Source organism: Anopheles bellator, chromosome 2, assembly GCF_943735745.2.
Source record: "Anopheles bellator chromosome 2, idAnoBellAS_SP24_06.2, whole genome shotgun sequence".
NCBI classification, from domain to species: Eukaryota; Metazoa; Arthropoda; class Insecta; order Diptera; family Culicidae; genus Anopheles; species Anopheles bellator.
Genome location: NC_071286.1, coordinates 44,632,711 through 44,656,323, shown reverse-complemented (window position 1 = coordinate 44,656,323; position 23,613 = coordinate 44,632,711). Strand labels below are relative to the sequence as shown.

Sequence of the window (23,613 nt, the reverse complement as noted above, 5' to 3'; positions counted from 1 at the left end):
GGGCTCCCCATATACGGAGACCCTTCCCTAGGAGCATGCTGTATGTGTACCCTTGCCACAGGGTTAGTTACCCTGGTACATTTCCACCGTCATAAAGTTTCAATAGATTTTGTATATGTATATTTTACGTGTGTGTATATATATATTTTCTTTACTTAATTACTTCTTGTCCCCGTTCCCGTTCCCGTTCACGTGTCTCTCTCATCGCATCGGATTACGTCCACAATGCTCCTTCAGCACAGTTTTTGTTTTCCTTTACTAACGTAATTGAATAGTTAAAATTATTAATCAACTGGATAAAAATTGCAACTCATTCCAACACAATGCGCCCTCTTTTGTCTTTCAATTATTACTAGAATATAGTTCTTAACTGCTTGTTATTAGCCTTCTAATCCTGCACATGTGCACTATAAACTGAACCAATGGTCATAAATTAGGAATTTATTTTTCTGGAAGAATGTATCGTTCTCCTTATGCCTAAAAATTAGGAAATAATTTTCGCACTTTTGTTCCTGTTAGTTCTCGGGCCAATACCTGCCCTCACTGCGCTACAATAGTATCTTCCCAAACAATCAATCTTCTTTCACAACGTAAACATAACTCTCGTATAGCCTCATCTTCCTGTGCAGCCCAATCCTGTGCGGACCGGTGAATATTCGTAACGGAAGAAATAAACAAATGGTCTAATAAATTTTCTCTTCAACAACACTAATCCAACGGTGTGTAATCGAAATCTTAACTTTTACGCTCAAATCTTTGACAGTCACGTACGGATCATCCCGTGAACTACGCTCTTTCCCATTGCTTTTTTTCGTAGTAACTTTGCTATTTAACTAATTAACATATTGAATTTTGCTACCGCTCGCTTCTATGCCCGCTGAAAGTCCTACTAAAGGCTTGGCGCTCTTTCGGATGCTGCATGCTGAGGACCTTCTTTATGCACTGTAAAATAGTCTCACTGGCATTGTTATACAGGATTTTTGCATGTCATTTGAATTATCTAGCTTTAAAAAAATAAAATAATTAAAACACTACTCTTTTTTCCGTATAACAATCGTATAACCTGTTTTATCGACAGCATTGCATTCGTCGTGTCGCTACATATTTGTCTTTCGATTCCACAGCTGGGAGCCTCCTCTTGAGAGCTTTGCGTTGTCTCGTCACTCTAATCTCTAACGTATCGTGGCGGAGTGTAATAGGCATAATTCGGAATCGCATATCGCAACCGCTTGTCTTTTTCATTAATTCCTTTCGTAAATTACTACTAATGTTTACTGGCGTCGTTCACCAAGGGAAATACAAATCACGCTCTTTACTGCAGCAAGCACGACGTTGGCCGATTCAATCAACCACCAGCGAATCAGTTTGGCTACACCTGGTCCGCTATTTCGGGGCCAGCACCGGTCGCCATCAGAGATCGTCGCCTTCTAGCTTCACTTCCGGCTCGAGGTGTATCAGTGGCGGCTGACGGTCATCGTGCTGCAGCTGCTGCTCCTCTCCGGACCCCTGTTCGTACTCGTCATGATCGTCGCTACTAATCTCGTGCTGCGGCGGTGGCGGCTGCTGGGAATGGTGCCCGTTCAGCAGTTGAAGTTGCTGTTGCAGATGGCGCTGGTGTTGCTGGTGAAGCTGATGCTGTGCGATTGCATGTGCGGCGTACGTGACAGATTCAGCAAAGTTTTCCTGATTGCCAAACACCGAATGATAGCTCAGATCGAACCCCGACGCTGCCTCTCCACCCCGTCGACCGTCGCTTGTGCCCTCACCGAGGGCCTGGTGAGGGTGGAAGTGGTCCCAAAGTGAACCGTTGTCTTCGTTCGGCAACCGAGCAGCGCTGGTAGCACCGGCGTCATTCGAAGCCACGTTCAGTCGAATACCGTAGTCACTGTAGTCGATCCACTCATTGCCAACGGCTCCGTTGTTGCTGTTGGCGTTGCTATGGTTACCACCACCGTTCAGGCTACCAGCAATGCTGGCCATCAGTGCAGCATTCCCGACACCACCACCGGCAACATGGTTTCCGTTCAGCATGGACACTGCACCATTGACGGCCCCTTCGATTAGGCGACTTCTGGCTACCAATTCGGCCGCTCCCAGCATAACGGGACCATTCCCGGCGTAGATCGTACCTCCGTTCACCGCACCGTCAAACGATACCATCAGTTCCGCCTTCTTTCTGCGCCGCCGCCGTCTCGGTTCGCCCTCGGGCCGTATCTCGTGAACGTGATGACCGCGAAACTGATCCACCGTGCCGTCCGCGTTCAGGTAGACCGCCGCGTGGCAGCTACGAATGGCCGAACAACGCCACACCTTCCGCCCATCCTTGCGGACGTAGTGCAGGAAGTAGCGACAGTTCTGAAACACAAGCACGTCCCGATTTTTCCAATTCTTCACAATCCGGTACTCGCGTGTGCCGATCAACTCGTGCGTGGTGCCATTCGCCATGGCCGTCGTGTTGGGTGGTCCACCAACCAACCCGTAGTCGCTCGGATCGTGGCTGTGCGGTTGTTGGCTCGTCTGAATGACGACTCCGCGCAGATCGGTGTACAGTGCCACCGGGCACTGTGCTTTCCGTGCGTCGATCCACACGCACCGGTAGAAAGCACTTTGCTCCGTCGGATGACGCGAAACGAAACGGAAATGGTACCCATCGTGCAGGATAATCTTCGCGGGCGTTGGTTCGACCGTTCGACCGGCTCCAGAGTCGTCTAATCCGCTTTCGTCGTCCGTTTTCACACCGGAAGACGTTAGATCGCCAGCGGTCGACCCAGCCCCCCAGCCTGTGGGTCCTGTAATTGTGTCCTGTGCCGTCGGGTGATTGTGATTGAACTCTTCCGGCACCTGTAGCGTTCGGTTCGGCAGCAGCAAAACCGTCGCCCGACACCCGGACACCGCCGAGCAGCGGAACACAATCTTACCGTCTTTGCGCGAATAGTCGAGATAGAAGCGCCCACCGCGATACAGGACCAGGTCGCGGCCCTTGGCGTTCTTCGTCAGCACGAAATCACTCGTACCGACCTCCTCCGCCGGGAGGCGCACCTGTGGCAGGTCCGCCTCGATCTGTCCGCCGGCCACATCGGGCCACACGCTCGGGATCGGGTGATTGTGCTCATGGTTGCGCGTACTGACCAGCTCGTACGTGTCGTCCTTCGTGTGGAACGACACCGGACACTTGGTGACGAGCCGCATCGCACAGCGCCAGTAGATCGTTCCCTCGCGCTTCCGGGTCGCAAACCGGAACCGGTGGCCCTGGTGCGTGATGTAGCGATGGTAAACACCACCCCAGCTGCGCAGCAACGAATCATCTCCGCCCGGCAGTAAACCGGTACCGGCGGTACCATCCTCAAGCAGTGCCACTCCGTCGTCCCCTCTATCGACCGCCGTTGACTCCGACTGGTGGTGGTTCAAGATCTTCTTCGGTGGCGAATGATTGTGATCGACGAGCTTCGCAAAATTAATGGACCCGTCCGAGAAGAGGTGAACCGAACCGCGGCACAAGCGGTGCGACGAGCAGCGCCAAACTTGGCCACCCGTTTTATTCTTGTAGTCCTCAAAGTAGCGCCACCCGAGGTAGATCATAATCTCTTTGTTTTTGTAATTCTTAATGATCCGATATCCGTTTCGCCGCGCCACCTCCGGATCTTTGGCGACCGGAGGGTCCGGCGAAGGTTCGCTCGCTTTCGAAGGCGAAACATCCGCCGTCGACGGTCTACCGTCTCCGCCGGCGCCAGCGTCTCCACCGCTTCCCGACGACGCCACTTTGATGGGGCTCGTAATGAGACTGTCCTTGGTGATGTACTTGTCCATGTCCTCCACCGGCGGGTGTGTGTGGATGAAGTTTTTCGCCTCCTGGATGGTGCTGTTCGGTAGCAGAAACGCCCCGGCCGGGCAGTTCTTAAACATCGTACACCGGTACGAGCGGCGCCCGTTCTTCGACTCGTACTGAAAGTAGTACCGATAGCCCTTGTAGATGAGAAACTCGCGCTTTTGGCCGCTCTTCACGAGCTTGAAGTCGGTCGAGCCGTGGTCCGACTGCTCGCCCGCCACCGGTAGCCGGATTTCGCACAGCATCGCATTCTCGTGCGGTTCCGACGGGTCCGGTGCCTCGTGGTTGTGCGGCTGATCGTTCACCTTCAGGAACTCCAGGTTGCGCTTGGTCTGCAGGGACGCGAGACAGTCTTTCTCGTGCCGCTGCACGCACCGCCAGTAAAAGTTACCCTCGGGCCGAGCGTGACAGTACTTGTACCGGTAGCCCTCGTACACGATGATCTTCTGCATCCGACGCCGCTTGTCGTCCTCCTCGGCGCCATGCTCGCCCCGTTGCTGATCCTCTCCGGCGGCCGGTGTGAGATCCATCTCGTAGTCCACGTCTTCCTCCTTGCAAATGCGCCCAATACGACCGCTCGTGAGCAAAAAGATCGTGTCGGTGCACGGACGCCGAACGGCGCCTTCCTCGGCCACAATGCTCGTACACCGGTACACCCGGACACCATCCTTGCGCGTCATAATCAGGGCCAGCGAATGACCACCGTACAGTAGCATTTCGGTGCCGTCCGCCGCCGTCTGTAGCTCGTAGTTCGACCGTCCTCCTCCTGCGCTCGCGGCCTTCGGGTGTTCCGCGGGTGCCGTATCGGTACTGCGTGCCGAGACAGCCGCCGCAGCCATCATCGCGGCAGCAGCGGCCACTCGGCGCTGTGCCATCTCGATCTGCCGCTGGCGTAGCAACTGCTGCTGTTGCTGCTGGCGTAGCATTCGTTCCTGTTGCAACTGGTGCTGCTGCTGCTGCTGGAGCAACAGTTGCCGCTGCAGCTGTTCCGCCTCGTGCGGATCGGGAGTGATCGTTTCGTACTTGCTGTCCGCATCCGGCTCGGTGGCGGGGTGCGTGTGCGGCAACTCGTTCGTTTTGAACAGCCGGCCGGCGTAGCTGCAGATTTTTACCGGGCACCCGGTCACGCTGCAGGCCCAGTACCACTTGGGCAACCCGCTGACCGATTTGTTGCGCCGCAGAAACCGATTGTCGTCGAAGATGATGTTGTACGAATTGAAGCGCGCCTTCACCACCTTGAACGCAGTCGAGCCTCCGTCCTGCAAAAACAAACCACAAATTGCGTCCTTGAGAATTGAGGTTGACCGGGAGAAGCCGATCGCTCTTACCCGCGCATAGTGAGGATTCGGTGCACCGGCGTTGTAGATCAGCTCGCGCAATCCATCGTCCAGGAACTTTTGCACCTTCTTTGTGTGCTCGATCACCGATCCGTTCGGACCGAGTCGCCGGCTCACGGGACTCGCTCCGACCGCCGCCGGCGAATGGTGCGGCTGCGCTCGACTATCGGGTGGAAACAGCTGCCCCGCCTGGGCAGCGACTCGTCCACCGACAAGGCCATTCAAGCGCTGCAGTTCCTCGTGGAACGCCAGCAGATTGTTGCCGGCTGCCGCTGCCGCTGCTGCCGTTAGAAGTGCATCCGTTTCGAATCGCTGTGGCCTTCCGCGCTTCCCCGTTACGTTCGAGTAGTCCGTGATCTTGAGTGTCCGCATGCCGGACGAACCCGGTTGCGGTGCGAACTCCGTCGTCTTCCAGCCGCGCTCAAACGACGAGGCCATTGCGGCGGCAGCGGTAATACTATTCAGCAGCTCCTCAGCCCCCGCGTGCCCGTTCCGGATGAGGCCGGAATCGCCATCGGAACTGACGCCACCATCGCGGTCGCCACCATCCTCATCGTCACCGATCGTCGCATCAGTTCCTTCATCGATCTGCGTTTCCTGTGCCAGGAATTGATCCGGATTGAAGTACTCCTCATCATCGTCGTCATCGTCACCGTCATCACCACCGCCGTCCTTCACCAACCCTCCCGAGTCATCGTCCTCCACCAGCATCAAACCATCGTCGTCATCCTCGGTTCTCGCGAGTGGCACCACTTCCTGCTTGATGCGATACGCCAAGCGGCCACCATCGTCACCGTCACCGTCTTCCGCTTCCTTCGTCTCCAGTTCCTCCTCCTCCTGACCGTTCGCTTCCCCCTCGCCGTTCGTGGTTCGCTGCCGTTTGCTGCCCTCTCGCCGCTCCTCATCATCGCTATCGTCGTCGTCTCCAACGCCGAACACTTCCCCCGGCTGCTGCTGGATTTGGTGATGTCGTCGCTTGTGCTGCCCGTGCTCCAGCGCTGGCACTCGGTGGCCCGACGTGGCCAAGTCGGCCGCCAGCCCGAGCCCGGCGAAGAAACTGGCACGCTTCGTACGCAGCAACCGATCGTTCTCGGTGCACTGCACTTTGTACTTGAAGAACGCCTCGATGCTGACGATACAGTTGGAGCAGATTCGGGCATCATGGTCTTCCCGGTAGCTTAGCTGCGTATCGGTGAGACCGGAACGGAATCAGTTCACCGATCCACAGATTGCACATCCGCCGGTCGCGTGATCGTGTGCATGTGTGTGATCCGTAACAGCAGCCAGAAAAAAGGGAACCAAAAGAAAGAAGATTAAAACCAACAATCATATATCATAGATGCTTTTGCTGCGGTCTGCCCGCTGGATCTGGTCGACGGTGTATGGAATGGAATGGAGAAGAAGAAAAAATGGTTCGTTTGCATAGAGATAAAAGCCATGGGCACGGGTGGTATAGGCATGGCCCACCAGCCGGCCGTGGCGATAATATTTCCGACTGCCCTGTGTTACTATCAATTAGAACCAAGGTGCGAGTGAAAGAAAGGCACTAATCGAGAAGTGTTGCGAGGGAAAGCGAGAAACGGCGATGGCAAAAGGCTTGGGGGCAATGGATATTGTAAGATTCCATAGCCAATAGATAAGGGCATGTGGTGATGCGTGTGTGTGTACGTGGCAGACTGTCGCCAACGGGTGGTCTTATTTTTTTGGGCCTTGTTAGCCCGACACACACCCCTATCGGCCCGGTCTAGATCTAGATTGATGGGTGATGTGTGAAGTTATTTTTCGAAAAAAATATACCGTATTTTTCCGTGTATAACGCGCACTTTTTTCCCAATTTTTTTAGCTCTAAAATCTGGGTGCGCGTTATACAAGGGTAGTAAACATTTTGTCTCCTCCAAGCATACAAATGTGCCCTTTTAGGTACACATTCTATAGTATTATTGAATAAATTATAAAATGAAACACTTGTTAGGAATATAATTATCCATACAATATCGTTTTTAAGTCATGGCAGGGAGTTAAAACAGAAGTTGTTGTGAAATTATTTAAAAAATGTGGCATCAGCATGGATCTGAAGATGTCGCAATTTATGAGGACTCTTCAGAGAGTGACAATGAGGAGTACATTGAACAGCAATTGGAGAATATCAATTTGTCAGACAGCAGTGAATCTGAGTTTGAAGATTATTCCGAAATATAAAATACTAGTATGTCTTTTGCAATGTATACGCATTTTATCTTTAGTCTACTTTAGAATATTTATAGAGTATTTAGAGTAATACATTATTATCATTTGATATTTGTTGGATATCACATATCTGAAAAATGTAAAGTAAAAAATTTGTTTCCAATTTTGTTCTCGTAAAATATGGGTGCGCGTTATACACGGGTGCGCGTTATACACGGAAAAATACGGTACTTCCAATTCCAACAACAGCAACAGCCAATGATAACGCAACCTGTTGGCCTGTCCCGCGTATCGGTTGGCAGTTGGTTACGCAACCGGAATGAGTTCATTATTTAAATATTGACAAATCGATTTTGAATCTCCGCACCGGTTCTCCTCTCGATACCCCCGTTACACCGTTCGGGCCACTCGGTAGGAAAATAACTGTCAAGACTGGCCTGCCGGTTAGGCTTGGCATTCCCTCGGGAAGCAGCGGAATACAGCTGCAGGAAACACAGCATCGTTCCCAAGTCCATCGCTTCCCAAAAGATAGTAACCGACCGCTTGAGCGAGAGTTTATGCTAACTGCATATCATCATTTCGCTATATCTAATGCAAATTGATATTGTATCATAAGTGAACGTGTATAATTTGCCAGTGTATACGTGTGCTCGCCGCCACACAGCTTTGCCCCTCCTAATTACTCTAATTGTGCAACGCAAACGTAAAGTCGAATCCAATTGGGACTCGATGAAGGGGTGTGCGGTGGCGATGCGTTACTTGTTATGTCGGTAGTATGTGTTACTTGTTGTAAAGACGGCTGAACAAAAACGAAAGGCAAATATGGCAAGTAGGGGCGAACCCACCGAACACGGCGAAAGATGGAAAGATAGGGATGTGGCAAAAGAAAAACTTCAACAATCTTTTCAAAACCACTTTGACGATACACGATGGCCCATCGATCAGTGGCTAGATCTTTCCCCTTCTTTCTATTGGTATGAGTGTATGCTCATTTATTGCAATAAAAGACCATAGGATCGTAACACCTAGCGGACCGGGAGTTCCACAATGTATGTGACAAAAGAGGGACATGAAAAAATCCAGATTTCATTACGTCTTGGCACAGTGGAGCGGTCAGGACCGAACCGAACCGGGTCGAGATGATGCTCGCCGAGGATATGTTTTAGGAATAGTCACACAGCACTACAACACTCATGAATAGGACACCAGCCAATGGGCAACTACATCACAATGGGTTAAGCATTGTTTGCTGTTGTAGAACATGTTTGCGAGCTTTAAACGCTACTGGATTGTGTTATGTTGGTACACTCTTCATATGAACGGATGTGAAGTTTCATTTCAATCGGGCAATTCATTTTTTGGTTACAAGCCATTTGATGTCGCGATGTATCCACAATATTTTTTACAATATAAAAAATGAGGGAAAGGATCCAGTTTGCAGAAGACAAATCCTTTTTCATCAGGACAATGCACCGCGTCACAAGAGCATTCTGACAATGGCACAAATTCATGAATTGAAGTTCGAAGCGTTTGAGCATCCACCGTATTCACCAGATTTGTCCCCTAACGACTTCCATCTGTTTCCGTCTCAGTTTTCCATCAAACGATGAGGGAGACTATACTGAGTAATGAAGTGTATTTCAAGACATAAAATTGTGTTTCTTATCGAACTGCAAAACTTATTGAGCTGCCTGGTAAAGCTCAAGTTTAGGTTAAGTCGAATATGTCCGTCGTTAGCTACAACTTTTTGCCATCTTTTAGGTAGTTCCTCGATTCCGTGTCAACAGAACTTATCTTTATCAACGATCTACTCAGAGACCCATTTTTCCCCATACTTTCATAAGAAGTTAACCCTTGTGCTGCCAAATCATTACTCATGTAGCGGAACAAATAGTAGTCGGAAAGAGTAACATCTGGAGAATACAGCGGAGAGGTGAACAGTTCCCATCCGACATTTTCGAGATAGATTTTGACCGATTTGGGGATGTCAAATCAGCTTATCATGTCCTTTATCCCATTCTCGTCGTTTTATGGCCAAAGCTTTGCTTCAAATGCCTTAATTGTTGTCGATGGCGTTGTCCATCAATAATTTCATTCGGTTTTGAAAGCTCACGCTACACCACACCTTTCACATCCCACCCTATGCACAGCATAAACGTTGCGAAGTGATTATTTCGCTTTGGTTGCGATTGACATCGTTCATCAAGGCCTGTATACAGGCCTTTTTGGGTTTAGGATTCTTGTAATAACTTCCCTTTACATCACTAGTGACGATTCGGTACAAGAATCCCTTTTTTCTGTCGTACAAGCAGTAATGAAAAAGTACTCCCAGCAAAAACACTTTATCAGGAACAAAACTTGACATGTTCAAATGCTCAAAAACAGGTGTTGTTTACACGTTGACCAAACAATCGATGCTGCGTTAGATGCGTAACGACAGTAGCTATCAAACACATATTTCATTTTAAAACATTGTTATATTTAGTGACTAACGTTATCGATTGTAAAACCGCTGGAATTAACTTCTACACCTAATAGTAACAGTGATTTGTGGAATTCGAAGGTTTTATAAACGATAAATCTGTGATGCAAACACAAGTTGAAAAACCAACCAAGCCATCTCGAACAGCTACAGCTCTTGGCGAAACAATTTATTTATTAATCAGTACTGCATATGGCGGCCGTGCTATGTGTTTGATTGTTAAGAAACGATGTACAACCAACGGCAGAAGTAATTCATGTCGTAACTCTTAGCATTAAGCAAAACGGGCTGCGGCTGTGTCCGTGTGCGGCGAGAGGCCGGACACTGGGGTTGGCCAAACGGAGTCACAAGATTCCTTCGTGCTGCTTGCTACATCGGCGCGCAAGTGGTAATAATACACTTGTGGAAGATAGACATCTTTGGCGTTGAAATACAGAAAAAAGCATTCCACTGCACAGCGCCCTCACAGGTCCTCCTCTTCCTCGAGTGCGACTCTCGCCGCCCCCCCGTGCTCCCATCTCATATCACCCAATCAGCGGGGCACAACCGCCCGCCCGCCCGCCAGCCAGCATAGTCGTCGTCGTGCAGCACACCACTACCGACGCAAAATGCTAACTCACGTTCAATTGTGGCTTCGATGGACTCGAACGAACGGAAATTCGAGCGTGAAAAACAAGAAATTCTGGGCCCGCTAGAGGGGCTAGACCAGACCAGGCCAGTGGCCACAGCGCAATGCCACAGACCTCTGGCACAGTATCTGGTGGCGGTTGCGAGAAGCTTGAGAAACTGGCCACGCGGCGGCCAGGCAACACTACAAAACACAAGACATAATGGTATACAATATTTGCATTTTGTTTTTTAGCTCATTACTGTAATGTAACGGCCTGTGCTAGGAGAGCGGCGTGTACGAATGTAGCGCTCGCGTGTTTGTGTGCGTCTGCGGAAAATATGCTGCTGCCTCCCCCAGCACACCCAGCTCCACCGCGACGCTTTCCACCATGGCGGTCGGCGCGGCGTCTCCATCGTAAACCACCACTCTTCCCTCGCCAGCAGCAGCTGCAGCATGTGTCCCGGAATGGTAATCGGAATGCCAATTTCGTATCGGTTTTTCCTCCGGTTGTGCCCCGCGCGCCCGTTTGTTTGAAGCAAAACTTCGACTAAATAAAGCACGCCAAACCCGCGCAAAAAGGCGCACACTTTACGCCCGCGCCACCGCCGCCACCACCCCGGACGGTGTGCAACTGCTGTTTGCGTAACTATTACTCCCCGCTGGCAGGCTGGCAGTATGTACGTATGAAACGAAATGGGACTAAACGAACGAGAACTGAACTGAAACTAGAAACCAAAAAGAAAAGTTACAAACAAAGGCGCACAAACAAACCCATCCAAACACACACACACACCCATACAACGGAATGTGTTTTTATCATCGGAATCATCATCATTAACATCATCATATGGCCGCGCACAGAAGGCAAATAAATCTGGCGCAAAAACACAGTGCGCGCCAAGAGCCAAGATGATGTCGAAAGAAGCGAACATGGTGAGAAAAAGTCAACCCATGGAAGATAGTTTTCTGGCTTTTCTGACGCGATGCTTGAAGCTAAGCCAACTAAGGGCCACAGTTAAAGATCGAATCGCAAGCAGCTTCCCCGATCCTGGGGGGGGGGGGGGTTAGCTGGAAAAACGTCGGCATCGCAGTAGCACGTGGAGATTTTGAAAATAACGTCACTCCCGGTTTTCTTTCCATGCCCACCACCACCACAGAAGGATACAAGAAGAGCAACAACAACACGGAGCAACAAACCATGAGAATTACGAGAAAGAGATAGAACAGAGATAGGGAGCGAGAAAGAAAAAGAAAGAGAGAGAGCGGGGGATAAACACAGAGAGTAAAGTGAAGACAGAACACAACATCGCAGGCAGCCTCGAATTTCCGTACGTAATAAAAATGAAATATATCGTTTCTCCGTCTACACGGCGGCCACCGAAACGAAGTTTGACTCATCATCATCATCATCATCGTCAGTCATCGTCGTCATCGTGGTACGCTCTCGTCATGTCATATTTTTTTCCGAAATCGTTCGTTATATTTTCCATTATTATTATTATTATCCGTTCCCTGTTTTCCATATGGCCCCCCGCCATTTCCATTAGTATTTTTCTCGTTTTTTTTCTCTCTGGCTTTGGTTCAGTTTGAATTTTTACCCATGTTCTCGTTTTCCGAAGTGAATTCTACCGCTCCTCTCGGTGTGTGCTCGTTCTCTCGCTCTCTCTCTCTCTCTCTCTCTCTCTCTCTCTCTCTGAACAAACACACTCCAACACACTGGGCGGCCAGGAAAGCATTAAAATATTCCACCTCGCCGCCGCGTTTCCCGCCTTTTATAGTCCCGTCGTGTACTTTTCTCCACTAGATTGCGCTGTTTCTCTGCTTATGATTTCCATGTTTTTAAAAAGCTTCTTCACCTTTCTCTATCTTCACCCATTCAGCGTGCGACGACCTGCCACCGTCCGTTTGCATGTGTTCGTGTGTCCCGGTGTGTGCTGGGGCGGCCAAGGATGGGGATGCCGGTTGCCGGTGACAGGTATCCGCGGCCCTTCCGCGCGCGCGAGGGTTTGATAGTCTGTTTTATTGTTATTAGTACTGCTGTTACGTCCCGTCATTGTGTTTTGTTGTTGTTCTTTTTTCACGATTTCGATATTCATTCCACCCATTTCCAGCCCGCCACACACAAAAGTGCGAGGTTAATGTATTTTTATGTATATATACAAATGTATGTATCTCCCCTTTTTTGCTATTTTCTTTCTCTGTTTCCCACACACACACACACGAACGCATACACAGGGACGCGAACCACTGCCCGTTGTTGTTTTGTTTTGCTTAGCCTTTTCCATCGATTGATCGAATCGCACTCAGCGCCCCCTGTTGGTCGGCGCGCGCTAGTATTTCGAACTGAATTTTTATCTTTTCCGTTCGCTCCGCGTGGTTAGGTCGCGCCAGTCCCACAACTCCTAGCAGCAGCAGCGGCAGCAGCAGCACATTCTCATCATGGTAATTGAAATGATTGAGCGAAGGCTGTGCGACACAGCGACCGGCGAGACATATACATAAAAGCGCCGACGATGGCGACACGAAACGAGATTATGTAATCAGGTAAGGAGAGCATCACCGCCGCAACGGCGTATGTCGTGTGCGCCTATGAGCGATTAAATTAAATATTAAATCAACCGAATCCGCAGCGAATCAAAGTCCTGGGGGTTTTCGGTAGTGCTTCGGTCGGAGCCGGAGCAGCGCGTTTAGCAGCAATACTCGGCTCAATTGGTGTGGTGCCGTTGATGGTTCCCCCCTGCACCAATATGGGCACATTAAAGCGAAACATCATGCATCAATTGTGTATGTGTTCGCAAACAACGCCAGAGATACGGATACGAGACCAACAATTATGATATTGATCATACTCTCCTAAGCCCACTCTAAGATCCCCGGGCGCAGTTGATGATTATGACAACACTACATCAGCGATACAGAGAGAGACATAGAAAGAGAGAGAAAGAGAGAGGGGGGGGGGGGAACGAGAAAAATATGCCATCCTTCTTTGGAAATATGCTGCTCTACGACGTTACGGGATATGTGCATGGAATATACAATTAATGTGAGAACGGGACGGGGACGGGGACGGGGACGGGGACGGGGACGGGGACGGGGACGGGGACGGCGACGGCGGCGGGGCGAGCGAGCGAGACGCCGAAGACGAAAGAGTTTTGAGCAGCGAAACAACAAAAAGTAACAAATGAAGCACAACTCGGGGCCAACTAAGGCAAAGAAATTGACGAGAAGCTGTCTACATACAGCTTAACGGGGCGCGCACCACTACCCGGTTGTACGTGTGCTTGAATTTGTTTGCTGCTGAGTTGCAGGGTTGCGAACGGCAACGGGAGGGAAGGCGGCGGAGGATGCAGCAGCAGCAGCACCGGCAGTGGGGTGGTAGTGGAAACTTTAGAAGTACCATTTATCGACCCAGCCAGCCAACCAACCAACCGGCCCCCAGACGGCACACAATTGAGGGTTAGTGAGCTTAGAGTTGCATTCGCGGTTCGCGCTGAATGAGGACACAAATGTATGTAGAGCCGGTGTCTCTCTCTCTCTCTCTCTCTCTCTCTCTCTCTCTCGCTCTGGCCACACGCACAAAGTGGTGAACGAATGAACGAGAGACAAGATTACACTGAATGAGTGTAGAAAAAAACGAACCATTGATGTTGGTAATAAATTCAAACTTACACTAAAAACTGAATGCGAACCCGCGTCATTGCGCACAGCACACAATGAAAGGCGCGCGCGCACACACATACACACATATGCTGGCAATTTAGAGAAAAATCGTGTAAGCTAAGTAAGCAGTAATCATACATAAGTCACCATCATTGTCGGTTACCGTTGTGCGGCTCACCAGCGTGACCATCGTGCTCTTTCGGTGTGTTCACTAAACGGAGACTCGATCGCTTGGCAAATGGTTTAACATGGCAGTAGAAGTTTATAAATTGCGCAACCCCATGATAAAATAATTTGATCTGTACATATCTGTATGTTCGCACCGAAAGGGTAAGGGTATCTGGAGGACACTTAAGGTTTATATGGGTAGATAGTGTTTGGCCATCTGGTGATTGTTCACAGTAGTTCCTAATGGACACAGCTGCCAACTGCTGATTCCATCAAATGCTTTAAACCATCATCACCGAAAAAAATAATAATAATATTAATATCATTTACTACTGCGGCAAAAAACAACGAGAATTTACTTATGACCAGAAACTCTTCATGTATTCTTCAAAATTCATTTTATCCCCCTCAGTCGTCCCAGGATGCCATAAACTTGTAGCAACGTTTTTTCCAGTTTTAAAAATATGCCGCAGACTTCTTCCGCTATAACCTTCATGCGTTCTTCGTTTCAATTTCTATCTCTTCCATAGCTGTCCCCGGAGCAGTCTCTTGAGTTTAGCGAATAGTCAGAAGTCATGTGGTGCTAATTCGACTGAATACGGTGGATGTGGAACGAGGTGGGTCGAGTTTGCGTCGAAATGAACGCGAAAATGTGATGCAAAAACATCACGGTTTTGGCACCAATCGACATTTCACTATTCGGAGACGGTACATCAATCAAAATGGTTTCCCCTGATCCTTTCGATATTCCAACAAGGTCAGAAAGATCTCGGACTGTCAATTGACGATTTTGAAGAACCAATTCTTTGATTTTATTTACGTGTATCAGTTGATGTTGATGACCGCCCGGGCCGTGTCTCGTCATTGATGCTTTCCCGATCGTTAAATATTTTGTAGCACTTATAAACTCTGGTTTTCGATAGAGCTAGCCCACCGAAAGTCTTTTGCATAATTTTCAACGTTTTGGAAGTCAACATTTAATTCTAAAATACATCCCCGAGTGACTGAAAGAGCTTTAGTGGAAGCCCTAGGCATCTCATTGAGCACTGTAAACAATACTTTGCCTAAAGTTTCGGGTTTCAAGAAAGCATAATGGTGCCGCATTCGCTAGCAATGGAACAAAGACACATTCGAATGCAAGTTACTAAGCACGATTTGGAGCTTTTTCGAAAGAATAAAGTGGATTTAGTGCGTCGACTCATTACTATAGATGAGGTTTCATTCTATCACTATCATGATCCTGAATTAAAACAAGATGCTAAAGAGTGGTTGGAACCTGTTTCTGCGGCACCGAAACGAGTTCGTGTCCAGAATTCGTCCAAAAAGGCGTTGACATCAGTTTCTTCTATGCGAAAGCAATTTTATTTGTGGATTACTTGCATACTGGTAAAACTATAAATTCCAATTATTATTGCAACTTTTTAGACCAGCTGAAAGAGAAAATTCGTGAAAAAAAAACCCGATTGGCGATTTGCAATTCCTTTTTCGTCAGGACAATGCACCGTGTCACAAGAGCATTCTGACAATGGCACAAATCTATGAATTGAAGTTCGAGATGTTGGAGCTTCCCCGTAACATAACAGCTCTGGAAGTTTGTTATGCAGTCATTCCAGATTTTCAGTTCAGGGATGGAGTCCATAAATTGGAATCTCGTTTGAACAAGGTTATTGATTTTCAGGGAGATTATACTGAGACTATATTGAACCAATCAAATTGTGTTTTTCTTGTCTAACCGCAAAACGTTTCCTACAACCTGGGTGTATTGAAATAACTGATAAACCTGGTATTACACAACTGATTGACATTTGGCAGGTTTATGTGGTTTAGTTCATTGATTTTTTGGTCCAACACCTGTAAACTAACGTGCATCGAAAATACGTTGTTGTTAATTGCATATGAAAGATGGCACAACAGCCACAGAAACTTATAATACACAATTGGTCCGCTATGTAAGATTAGTGAATTCAAAAACTGTCAGCTGAAAGGTCATAGGAAGGTTCTATATTAAAATTGTTTAGCCTTATCATTGCCTGTTCTTTTAATGTTAGAAACTAACTTTTTGCTAGACACACATTCTTCCTGTGCCTTTTAGCAAAATAGAGCGGCGCAAAGTTGTGAAACTCTGCTCACAGCATCGGCCCACAACGATGATCAAACCACACGCCCTGTCGCTAGTCGCTGAATGCGGCCAGAAAGGAACGTAAGCTCCAAGCACAGACAAAACGTCGTATAAAAAAGAAGTAAAATAAATGGAATTTGAAACTTGTCGGCGCGCTGGACGGCTAAAGTATAACGAGAGCCCAATCAATTCAATCAATTCAAAGGCGCGCTTCTCTGAAGTATCCGAGCGCCAGAGGAGGGAATCACACTGTAATAAACATCGCGATGCTTCTGAAAAGGTGAAGAAAATGTGTGAGAAGCAGCATAGCAGCGAATATCTATTGTGTTTGTGGTTGCTTGTGTGCGGCGAATGGAACGAAGAACAATTCACTCGTGCACACTACAGCACACAACACACACCTACTAGCTAGCGCACAGACATAGTGCTGCTTCTTGCTAGCAGAAGACACAGCGCGACGGTTGACCTTTGAAGCGGGTGGATTTGAAAAGACGAGCTCCCCTTTAAGAAGCGCCAAACACGTAACGAAAGTAACGAGACTAAAACAACCTTTCGACGAGAGCGCAGCCACAGGCGCGGAGATCCTGACAGCGCGCCGCGTCCTTCGTTCGAATCGAGCCAAAAGTGAGAAAAATCAGCGCCACTCACCAGCTCCCACGTGTTAATGAGATCATCTCATCGTGAGGAAAATGCATCACTCACGCTGTGAGCCGGTGAGAGAGCGTGGTTCAACGTGGTGAGCGCGAGATAAGTTTGGTGAGCGATGACAACACCAGGCATACTTTGACCTTTCCCCGCTCGCTCTCTCACTCTTTCTCTCTCTCTGTCGCTCTCGACATGCGGGGGATTTGATGATCATTTCCGGAGCAGAACGAATCCCCCTGCCGTGGAGCCCCAGAGGGCAACGCGCGGTGGAATAATAAAATATTATAAACGAGTGTCCTCTGGAAGTGCTTTGTACGAATCTCATTTCTACAACCCAAAAAAAACACGCATGAAGTACGACGGGTTGGCAGACGGTAGCAGGAGCAGGAGCACCGATCAATTTATTCCCCGGTTCCCCGGTTCCCCTGTCTCTCGGGCCGGCCTGATGGAGCGAAACGAATGGATATGTTGAGCGGGGAGCCTGGGGGCGGCCGAGGCGCGCCTAGATAAGCGCAAAGAATGTTTCTTCGAAGAAAACTGGCACTGGAGAACTGGCCGTACCACGGACATCGCCGTCGTGTCTTCGTTTGCACACAATACATGGGGGCCGGCTTCATGCCTAATCGACGAATCGTCGTCGTACGTTACTCCCGTCGCGAACCGGGGGGGGGCACTTAGGATTGCGAGAATTTTAATGAAAATAACAAAGAAAGGTTAACTAAGAGGTGAAGCAGTAAAAAAAAAAAAGAAACACAAAGAGGGCACAAAAACCCACACTCAACTCGTTGAAAATCCCAACAGACAACCGTGGTAGGAAAACAAAAACTTTTCAAAAGACGCAACTCAATTTACGTAGAGAAACGAGAAATAATCGAAGCGAGCAGCAGCAACTCGGGCAGTAAAAAACGAGACAAAATGAATAAATAAAACGCTGGCGCAGAAATACGGACAAATGGAATGTAAAACTCCTCGCGGTCGCGGTCGATATAGCCGCGCGTGGTAAGAAACGTGAACATTAGGAAGACGAAAGCACGCTAAGACGGCAACAAGACGGAAAGATTGGAAAATAAAACATACGAAATAGAAGTAGAGTATACACTACATCGGGTAATGGTATCTACATACACACAGCCAAACACGTCCCGGCCCGGCCCGGGACCGGGTGAGGGGCCCCGCGCCGTGTACAGAAAAGAAGTACGAAGATTAATGATCGTCTATAAAATGCACATTTTCTTTGCTCGCGCTCTCAGTACAAAAACGTCAAAAACAACAGCACTACAGCGCAACGAACGATTGCTAAACATAAAAGAAAAACGTAAAATAATGTTCAAACCAGAGATAGAGAGCGAGTGAGAGAGGGAGCACAATCGTTCGCTCTCGCTCGCCCTCCAGCCGGCGGCGGTGCGCACTTATCCGATTTACCCAAGAGCCGCCAGAGGGCACAATGAGCGAGCGAGCGAGAGAGGAGAGCACAAAACCAGAGCATATGACAGCAAAGTACACCACACTGACAGGTGGCGGTGGGTGGGGGGTGGCTGGGGTTAGAGAGGCACGGGCGAGAAAAATGGTTGGGGCATGAAAGAGAAAGAGAGGCGTACGGAGGAGCATGCAACATATTTTGCTTTTCCCTTTGTCACTCTCCAGCCGTACCATGGGTTGTGGTGGTGGTTGGTGGAAGGGGGCACATAATACGAGTCATTCTTTGAAAACTAATCCTCTCTGCACTTTACAAAAGTACACACCCATACAGTGACGCGAGGCGACCGTGGAACCGATCGCACAATACCCTCGCGATCCTAAGGCACACCCCGCACGAGAGATGGTGCGCGCGCGCGCGCGCGGAGTTGTTGGCCGAATGGTTTACCGAAAGCTCATGAAACTAAATTACACTTTTGTAACTTCATGAAAATGGGCCCCCCCTTCCAGCCCCCATTCGGGCGTTATGAGTATGTATTTGCGTTGGTCGTGGCCGGGTGGAAGTGGGAAGAGCTGGCGCGCCTGCAGCCCTCACTTGCGCCGTGCGGGAATGATGTGCTTGATTGGATGGTTTTATGCTGCCATAAATTGTGTGTATGTAGCATGAGACGGTTTTAAATGTATTTCTCCCGTCCGGCGTGCCGGAATGGAATTCGAGGCGAATAATACCGAGAATGGACTGTCGTGTCGCGGATGGGACTGAGTGACTGACTGCGTGCGCGCTCGCACTTTAACTCGGTTAGGGCAATCATCATCTTGACTGGGCCGCTTCTTCAACGCGCGACACAAACCAGCGCAGAACCAACAACCAGTCAATAATATATTGCAAAAGATCGACCGCGAAGCCAGGGCCTGCCGGAAAGAGACCGACCGCCGGCCGAGCGAGTGGAACAGACGACGACGGAAAGAAGGTTCGTGTTGAGAGTTGGCACAAAACAGATAGAAGACCAGACTCTCTTCATGGAGTGGCTTTTTTGAATGCTTTTGCTTCACTTCTCTCGACCTAAGTAGTAGCATTCCCACCATCATCACCATCATCATCATCATCGCCATCACCACCCCATAGCAGGAAACGAGAGAGAGAAAGAGATGGAGAGATGGAGACGGATACACACGAACGAACGCAAAAAGCACTCGCAATTCGATATTGCTGTGCGGGGAGGAATGTACCGAGGGATGGAGACGCGGGGTGGTTGTGGCCAGGAGGAAAACGGATCATGCGGGAGGACGCTCCGGCACTGGCAGGGTGGTTGGTGGCGCTCCGCGCCCGGATAACTGGCATTATGGCGATATTTTTCACAACATAGTGTAAAAATGGGAACAAGAAAAGGCTAAGCCACGTACCAGAGACGACGGCGCGACATAGCGACGACAATTGACATAGCATCACACACTACACACGGCCGGCCCTCTCTAGTAGTGGTGGTGCTGATTTTCAATTGTCGAACGATGGGAAAGATGATGATCATCATCGTGTCGTTGGTTGTGTTGGGCGGTCGGGACACAACAACGGGCAAAACTCTCCAAGGACACAGAAACCGAAGGCGACCGGGACCGATAAAGTACGGAAATTTACAATGCGGGATTTGTCAACTCCAGCCACCCCGTTTCGTCCTCTTTCTATTATTGTTACGCGCCTGATAAGGCATAGGACCCTACAGGAAAGCGGGCAATGACTTTGATAAATTGTTGATCGGCAAAATTTGAAATCGATTATAGAAATTAGCGAGCGCCGCCAACACGACGGGTTTTGATTGTACGGCGACTAGCTTTCCACCGGTTCCGCTACCCCCTTTGTCCCGAACCGAAAACGGCCAACCAGACACACCAGACGGCCCAGAGAGACAGCCGGAGTGGACAAGCGAGCGGGCGAAGAAAGGAGAAAATTCCGAATGCCTCGATTTAGCAAAACTTCATAAAAGTTGGTTGTTCCCGGCAACCCCGAGCCAGCCAGCCAGCCACCCCCTCCGTGGCCGAGTCGTTGCGTGAGAAGAGTTGATTCTTGAAACACCATCACCACCACTCGCTTGCTCGCTCGCGGGAACGTGGATTAGGAAGCGAAGAAGAAAAAAAGGAGGCAGCAAGAAAATAGTACATGATCAAATGTAAAAACTTAAAACAACTTCCAACTATCTATCGCTCATGCATACTTGCACCGTCCCCGGCGCCACCGAGCGGGCGGACGAGCTATCTATCTGTCCGTCTATCTTTCTAGCTATCTATTTAGGAGTCACGCATACATACGTCCACGCGCTGGCAGCATACCATGTATAGATAGCCCCGCGCGCGCTGGCGCTCCTACCATTTCTTGCCTTTGCCTTCTAGAGAGTCGCGCTTGATTTTATAACAATTTTGTATGTATTTGGCCGCAGTTGTTGTGCCGTGTGCTGGTGGTTGGTTGGCCTCCAAGAAGAAAGGAAAAAACAACAAGTCAGGCAATTAAACTTTGAATTATCCATTTCCCTTATTCATATTCTCGTGCCCTCTCTCTCTCTCTCTGTTGCTCGCTCGTTCCCTCGTTGGCCGACATCGTTCTCTCTGGCCGCGCACGCCACCCCCCTCGCCTTCTTCGCGTGACGCTTTAAACCGCGTGGTTCGCTCCGCCGTCTCTCAGCCCCCGCTGTCCCCAATCCACACATTCTTCTCTAGCATTTCCGAGCCCTGCGATCGGACAGCGTACTCAAATGCACTCAGCGCGGGGCGGGTGGGAGGGCGCATGTTTGACAGCCGATCGGGAGCCGAACGGATTGTTGTTGTGTGCCGGAACTGAGAACGCTCTCTCTCTCTCTCTCTCTCTCTGCACTGTTGGTCTTTATCATCGCAATAGAGTTGATGTTCTTTCTCTCTCTCTCCAGTTATCAAGCGCCGGTTAGTCTCAGTTCCTCCTCTAGCAGCAATTTACCGACCTCGTTTATTGGACTTGAGCAGAACTAGTCACCGAGGCAAATGGTAAATGGTAATGGTAAGCATTCACTACGAAAGGAGGAACAGCAAGTCGATGGGGAAAGAAACCGAAACGCTAGCAAGAAGAGCAAGATGCAAATGGCATTTGACGCTGGACAAACGGCGCACAGTCGACGCGATCGATGTGATCCCGATCTGATCCGATCTGTACCTACTGGTGGTAATTCAATTAAAATGATGTTACCAAAGAGAATAGTCGGCGTCCACCGTCCTCAAAATCAAATTGTTGGGAAGCGATCACTCGCCATTACCTCACTTCCGGTGCAGGTCCTTAAAATATTATTCAATTGAACAGGTAGCACAATTTAAAACATTCTCTCCCGTGGCTAGTCTCACACACTTACCGTTATTGTGGTGCAGTCGAAAATCTTGTGCAGCAGCGCCTTGTTGGAGATGCTGGCCGACGACGGAAAGAGCGCCCGAAGATCGTCGGCCTGGTTGAAGCACAGCCGGCAGAACTTGCCGCATTGCGATGTGGGCAGCAGCAGCGGATCAATCACCTCGTACATCTCCGCGCTTTAACACCGATAGGCGATCGGTTGATCTGTGTCTTTTGAGTGATTCGCTCAGACGACCACCACCAGCGACCCCTATCGCCCCGGTACCGGTCATTCACCGTGCGCTGCTACACTGCCGCAACGAAAACAAGGACGAAACAGGGACGTCACATCAGAAACTATGTTCCGAGCCGGCTCAAATTGCACCGTGGATCGAACATAACCAACTCCGCTCACTAATCCTCACGGTATCCGTCCAGTCGCACACAACTAAAGACCCAAAGAAAAAAAACTATTTACGCAATGCAACACAAAACAGAGATCATCGATCGACCCCTACGATGATTGATATCGTTTTGCACACTGCGCGAAACCACGAATAGGAGCACGGAGACGGACAGACGGAACACGGAACATTTATGGTGCGCGCGGATCCGGGCTCTAAGCGGCAGGGAAGCGCGCGGCCACACTCCCAGTATGGCATGCGGCCAGTTGTTTAACACAAAATTGGCATTCTATAGAAAAGTAGTGCGAGTGGGCAAGAGAGAACGAGCGGGGGATAGGCGGAGAGCGGCACTCGCACGCACACTTAAACTGCATCCAATTGCACACCCAACTACGGTGACAGACGTTTGCATACCGATGCTTCACCATTCAACGGTCTTCAATCGGATTTCGCACATCACCATCACCGTAATCGTCATCGTCATCACCGCCATCGCCGCAGCCGCACCATCATCGTCGTCGTTGTTGTCGTGGGGCACAACAATAAATGGCCATTTTCGATTACTTCAATTACATTCCACCGCACGGAAAGGGGGGACGATCGAATGGCGCCGGGTGAGGCGGGGGCCCTTCCTTATCCTTAGCCGCCGAACCGTTAATTTACAACTATCGGTCTTCGTCGCGACCGGGCGATTATGTTGAGCACGATCGGTGACTGGTTTTTTCTCTCTTTATTTCAGTGTTCTGTTGGCTCGTAGGTGTGTTTTTGGCGTAACTATTCGGTAAGACGGGAATCGCGGTCGCGTAACAGAACACTGAACCGAAATAATCCCACTGAAAACCCGTACGGCTTACGGCACCGATCAACCGTTCTCGAACAAGACGACGCACGTCCAACCTCGACAAATTTCTGCATTATTTTGTTTTTGGAAAATATATTGTTTCCTTTTTGGAGATAATCAGTCTCGGTATTTTCTGACCGCCTGTTCGACCCGGCGTTCCCGCGTTCCCGGTCTCTGGACTTCCCTTTTTTCCCCTATTTCCCTTTGGCGTTCCCGGTCCCTGGTTTTTGCCTGGCCCGCTCGGTTTCCCGAAGCGAAGTTCCCTTTCTTTCTCACGATAAGTCAAATTTCTCACTCAAATTCCCTTTTGAGACCAAATTCTCACGAGTGAAAAGGGAAATTCGATTCGATGCGATGTTTCGCGTTTGAAGTTTGAATTTGCTGTTGTACGCCCAACTGCATTTTTTTCTACCTACTTTCTTACTTCTGAATATTATATTATACTTATGCTTATACTATACTTATACTTATACTTATATATTATATATTACTTGTCTTACTTAATTGGTCCACTGTATCCACATATTCCACCTTTTCCACTATCAATATGGATACTAGGATACCACCTAGTACCG

The 23,613-nt window shown here is 49.3% G+C and overlaps 1 protein-coding gene across 1 annotated transcript; it reads right to left on the bottom strand.

The window, feature by feature from the left end:
- Positions 1 to 1,410: 1,410 nt before the first annotated feature.
- Positions 1,411 to 21,983, bottom strand: LOC131207584 (uncharacterized). Its single transcript, XM_058200204.1, has 3 exons — positions 21,819 to 21,983; positions 5,155 to 6,345; positions 1,411 to 5,085 (listed from the first exon to the last, which is right to left on the bottom strand). The coding sequence occupies exons 1-3, from the start codon at positions 21,981 to 21,983 to the stop codon at positions 1,411 to 1,413; spliced, it is 5,031 nt and encodes a 1,676-aa protein (XP_058056187.1).
- Positions 21,984 to 23,613: the final 1,630 nt, after the last annotated feature.

Coding starts and splice junctions, on each gene's coding strand:
- LOC131207584 (XM_058200204.1), bottom strand. CDS start 21,983: ATGTACGAGGTGATTGATCCGCTGCTGCTGCCCACATCGCAATGCGGC. Junction 6,346..21,818: donor TCGACTGCACCACAATAACG/GTAAGTGTGTGA, acceptor ACCGATACGCAG/CTAAGCTACCGGGAAGACCA. Junction 5,086..5,154: donor CGAATCCTCACTATGCGCGG/GTAAGAGCGATC, acceptor TTGTTTTTGCAG/GACGGAGGCTCGACTGCGTT.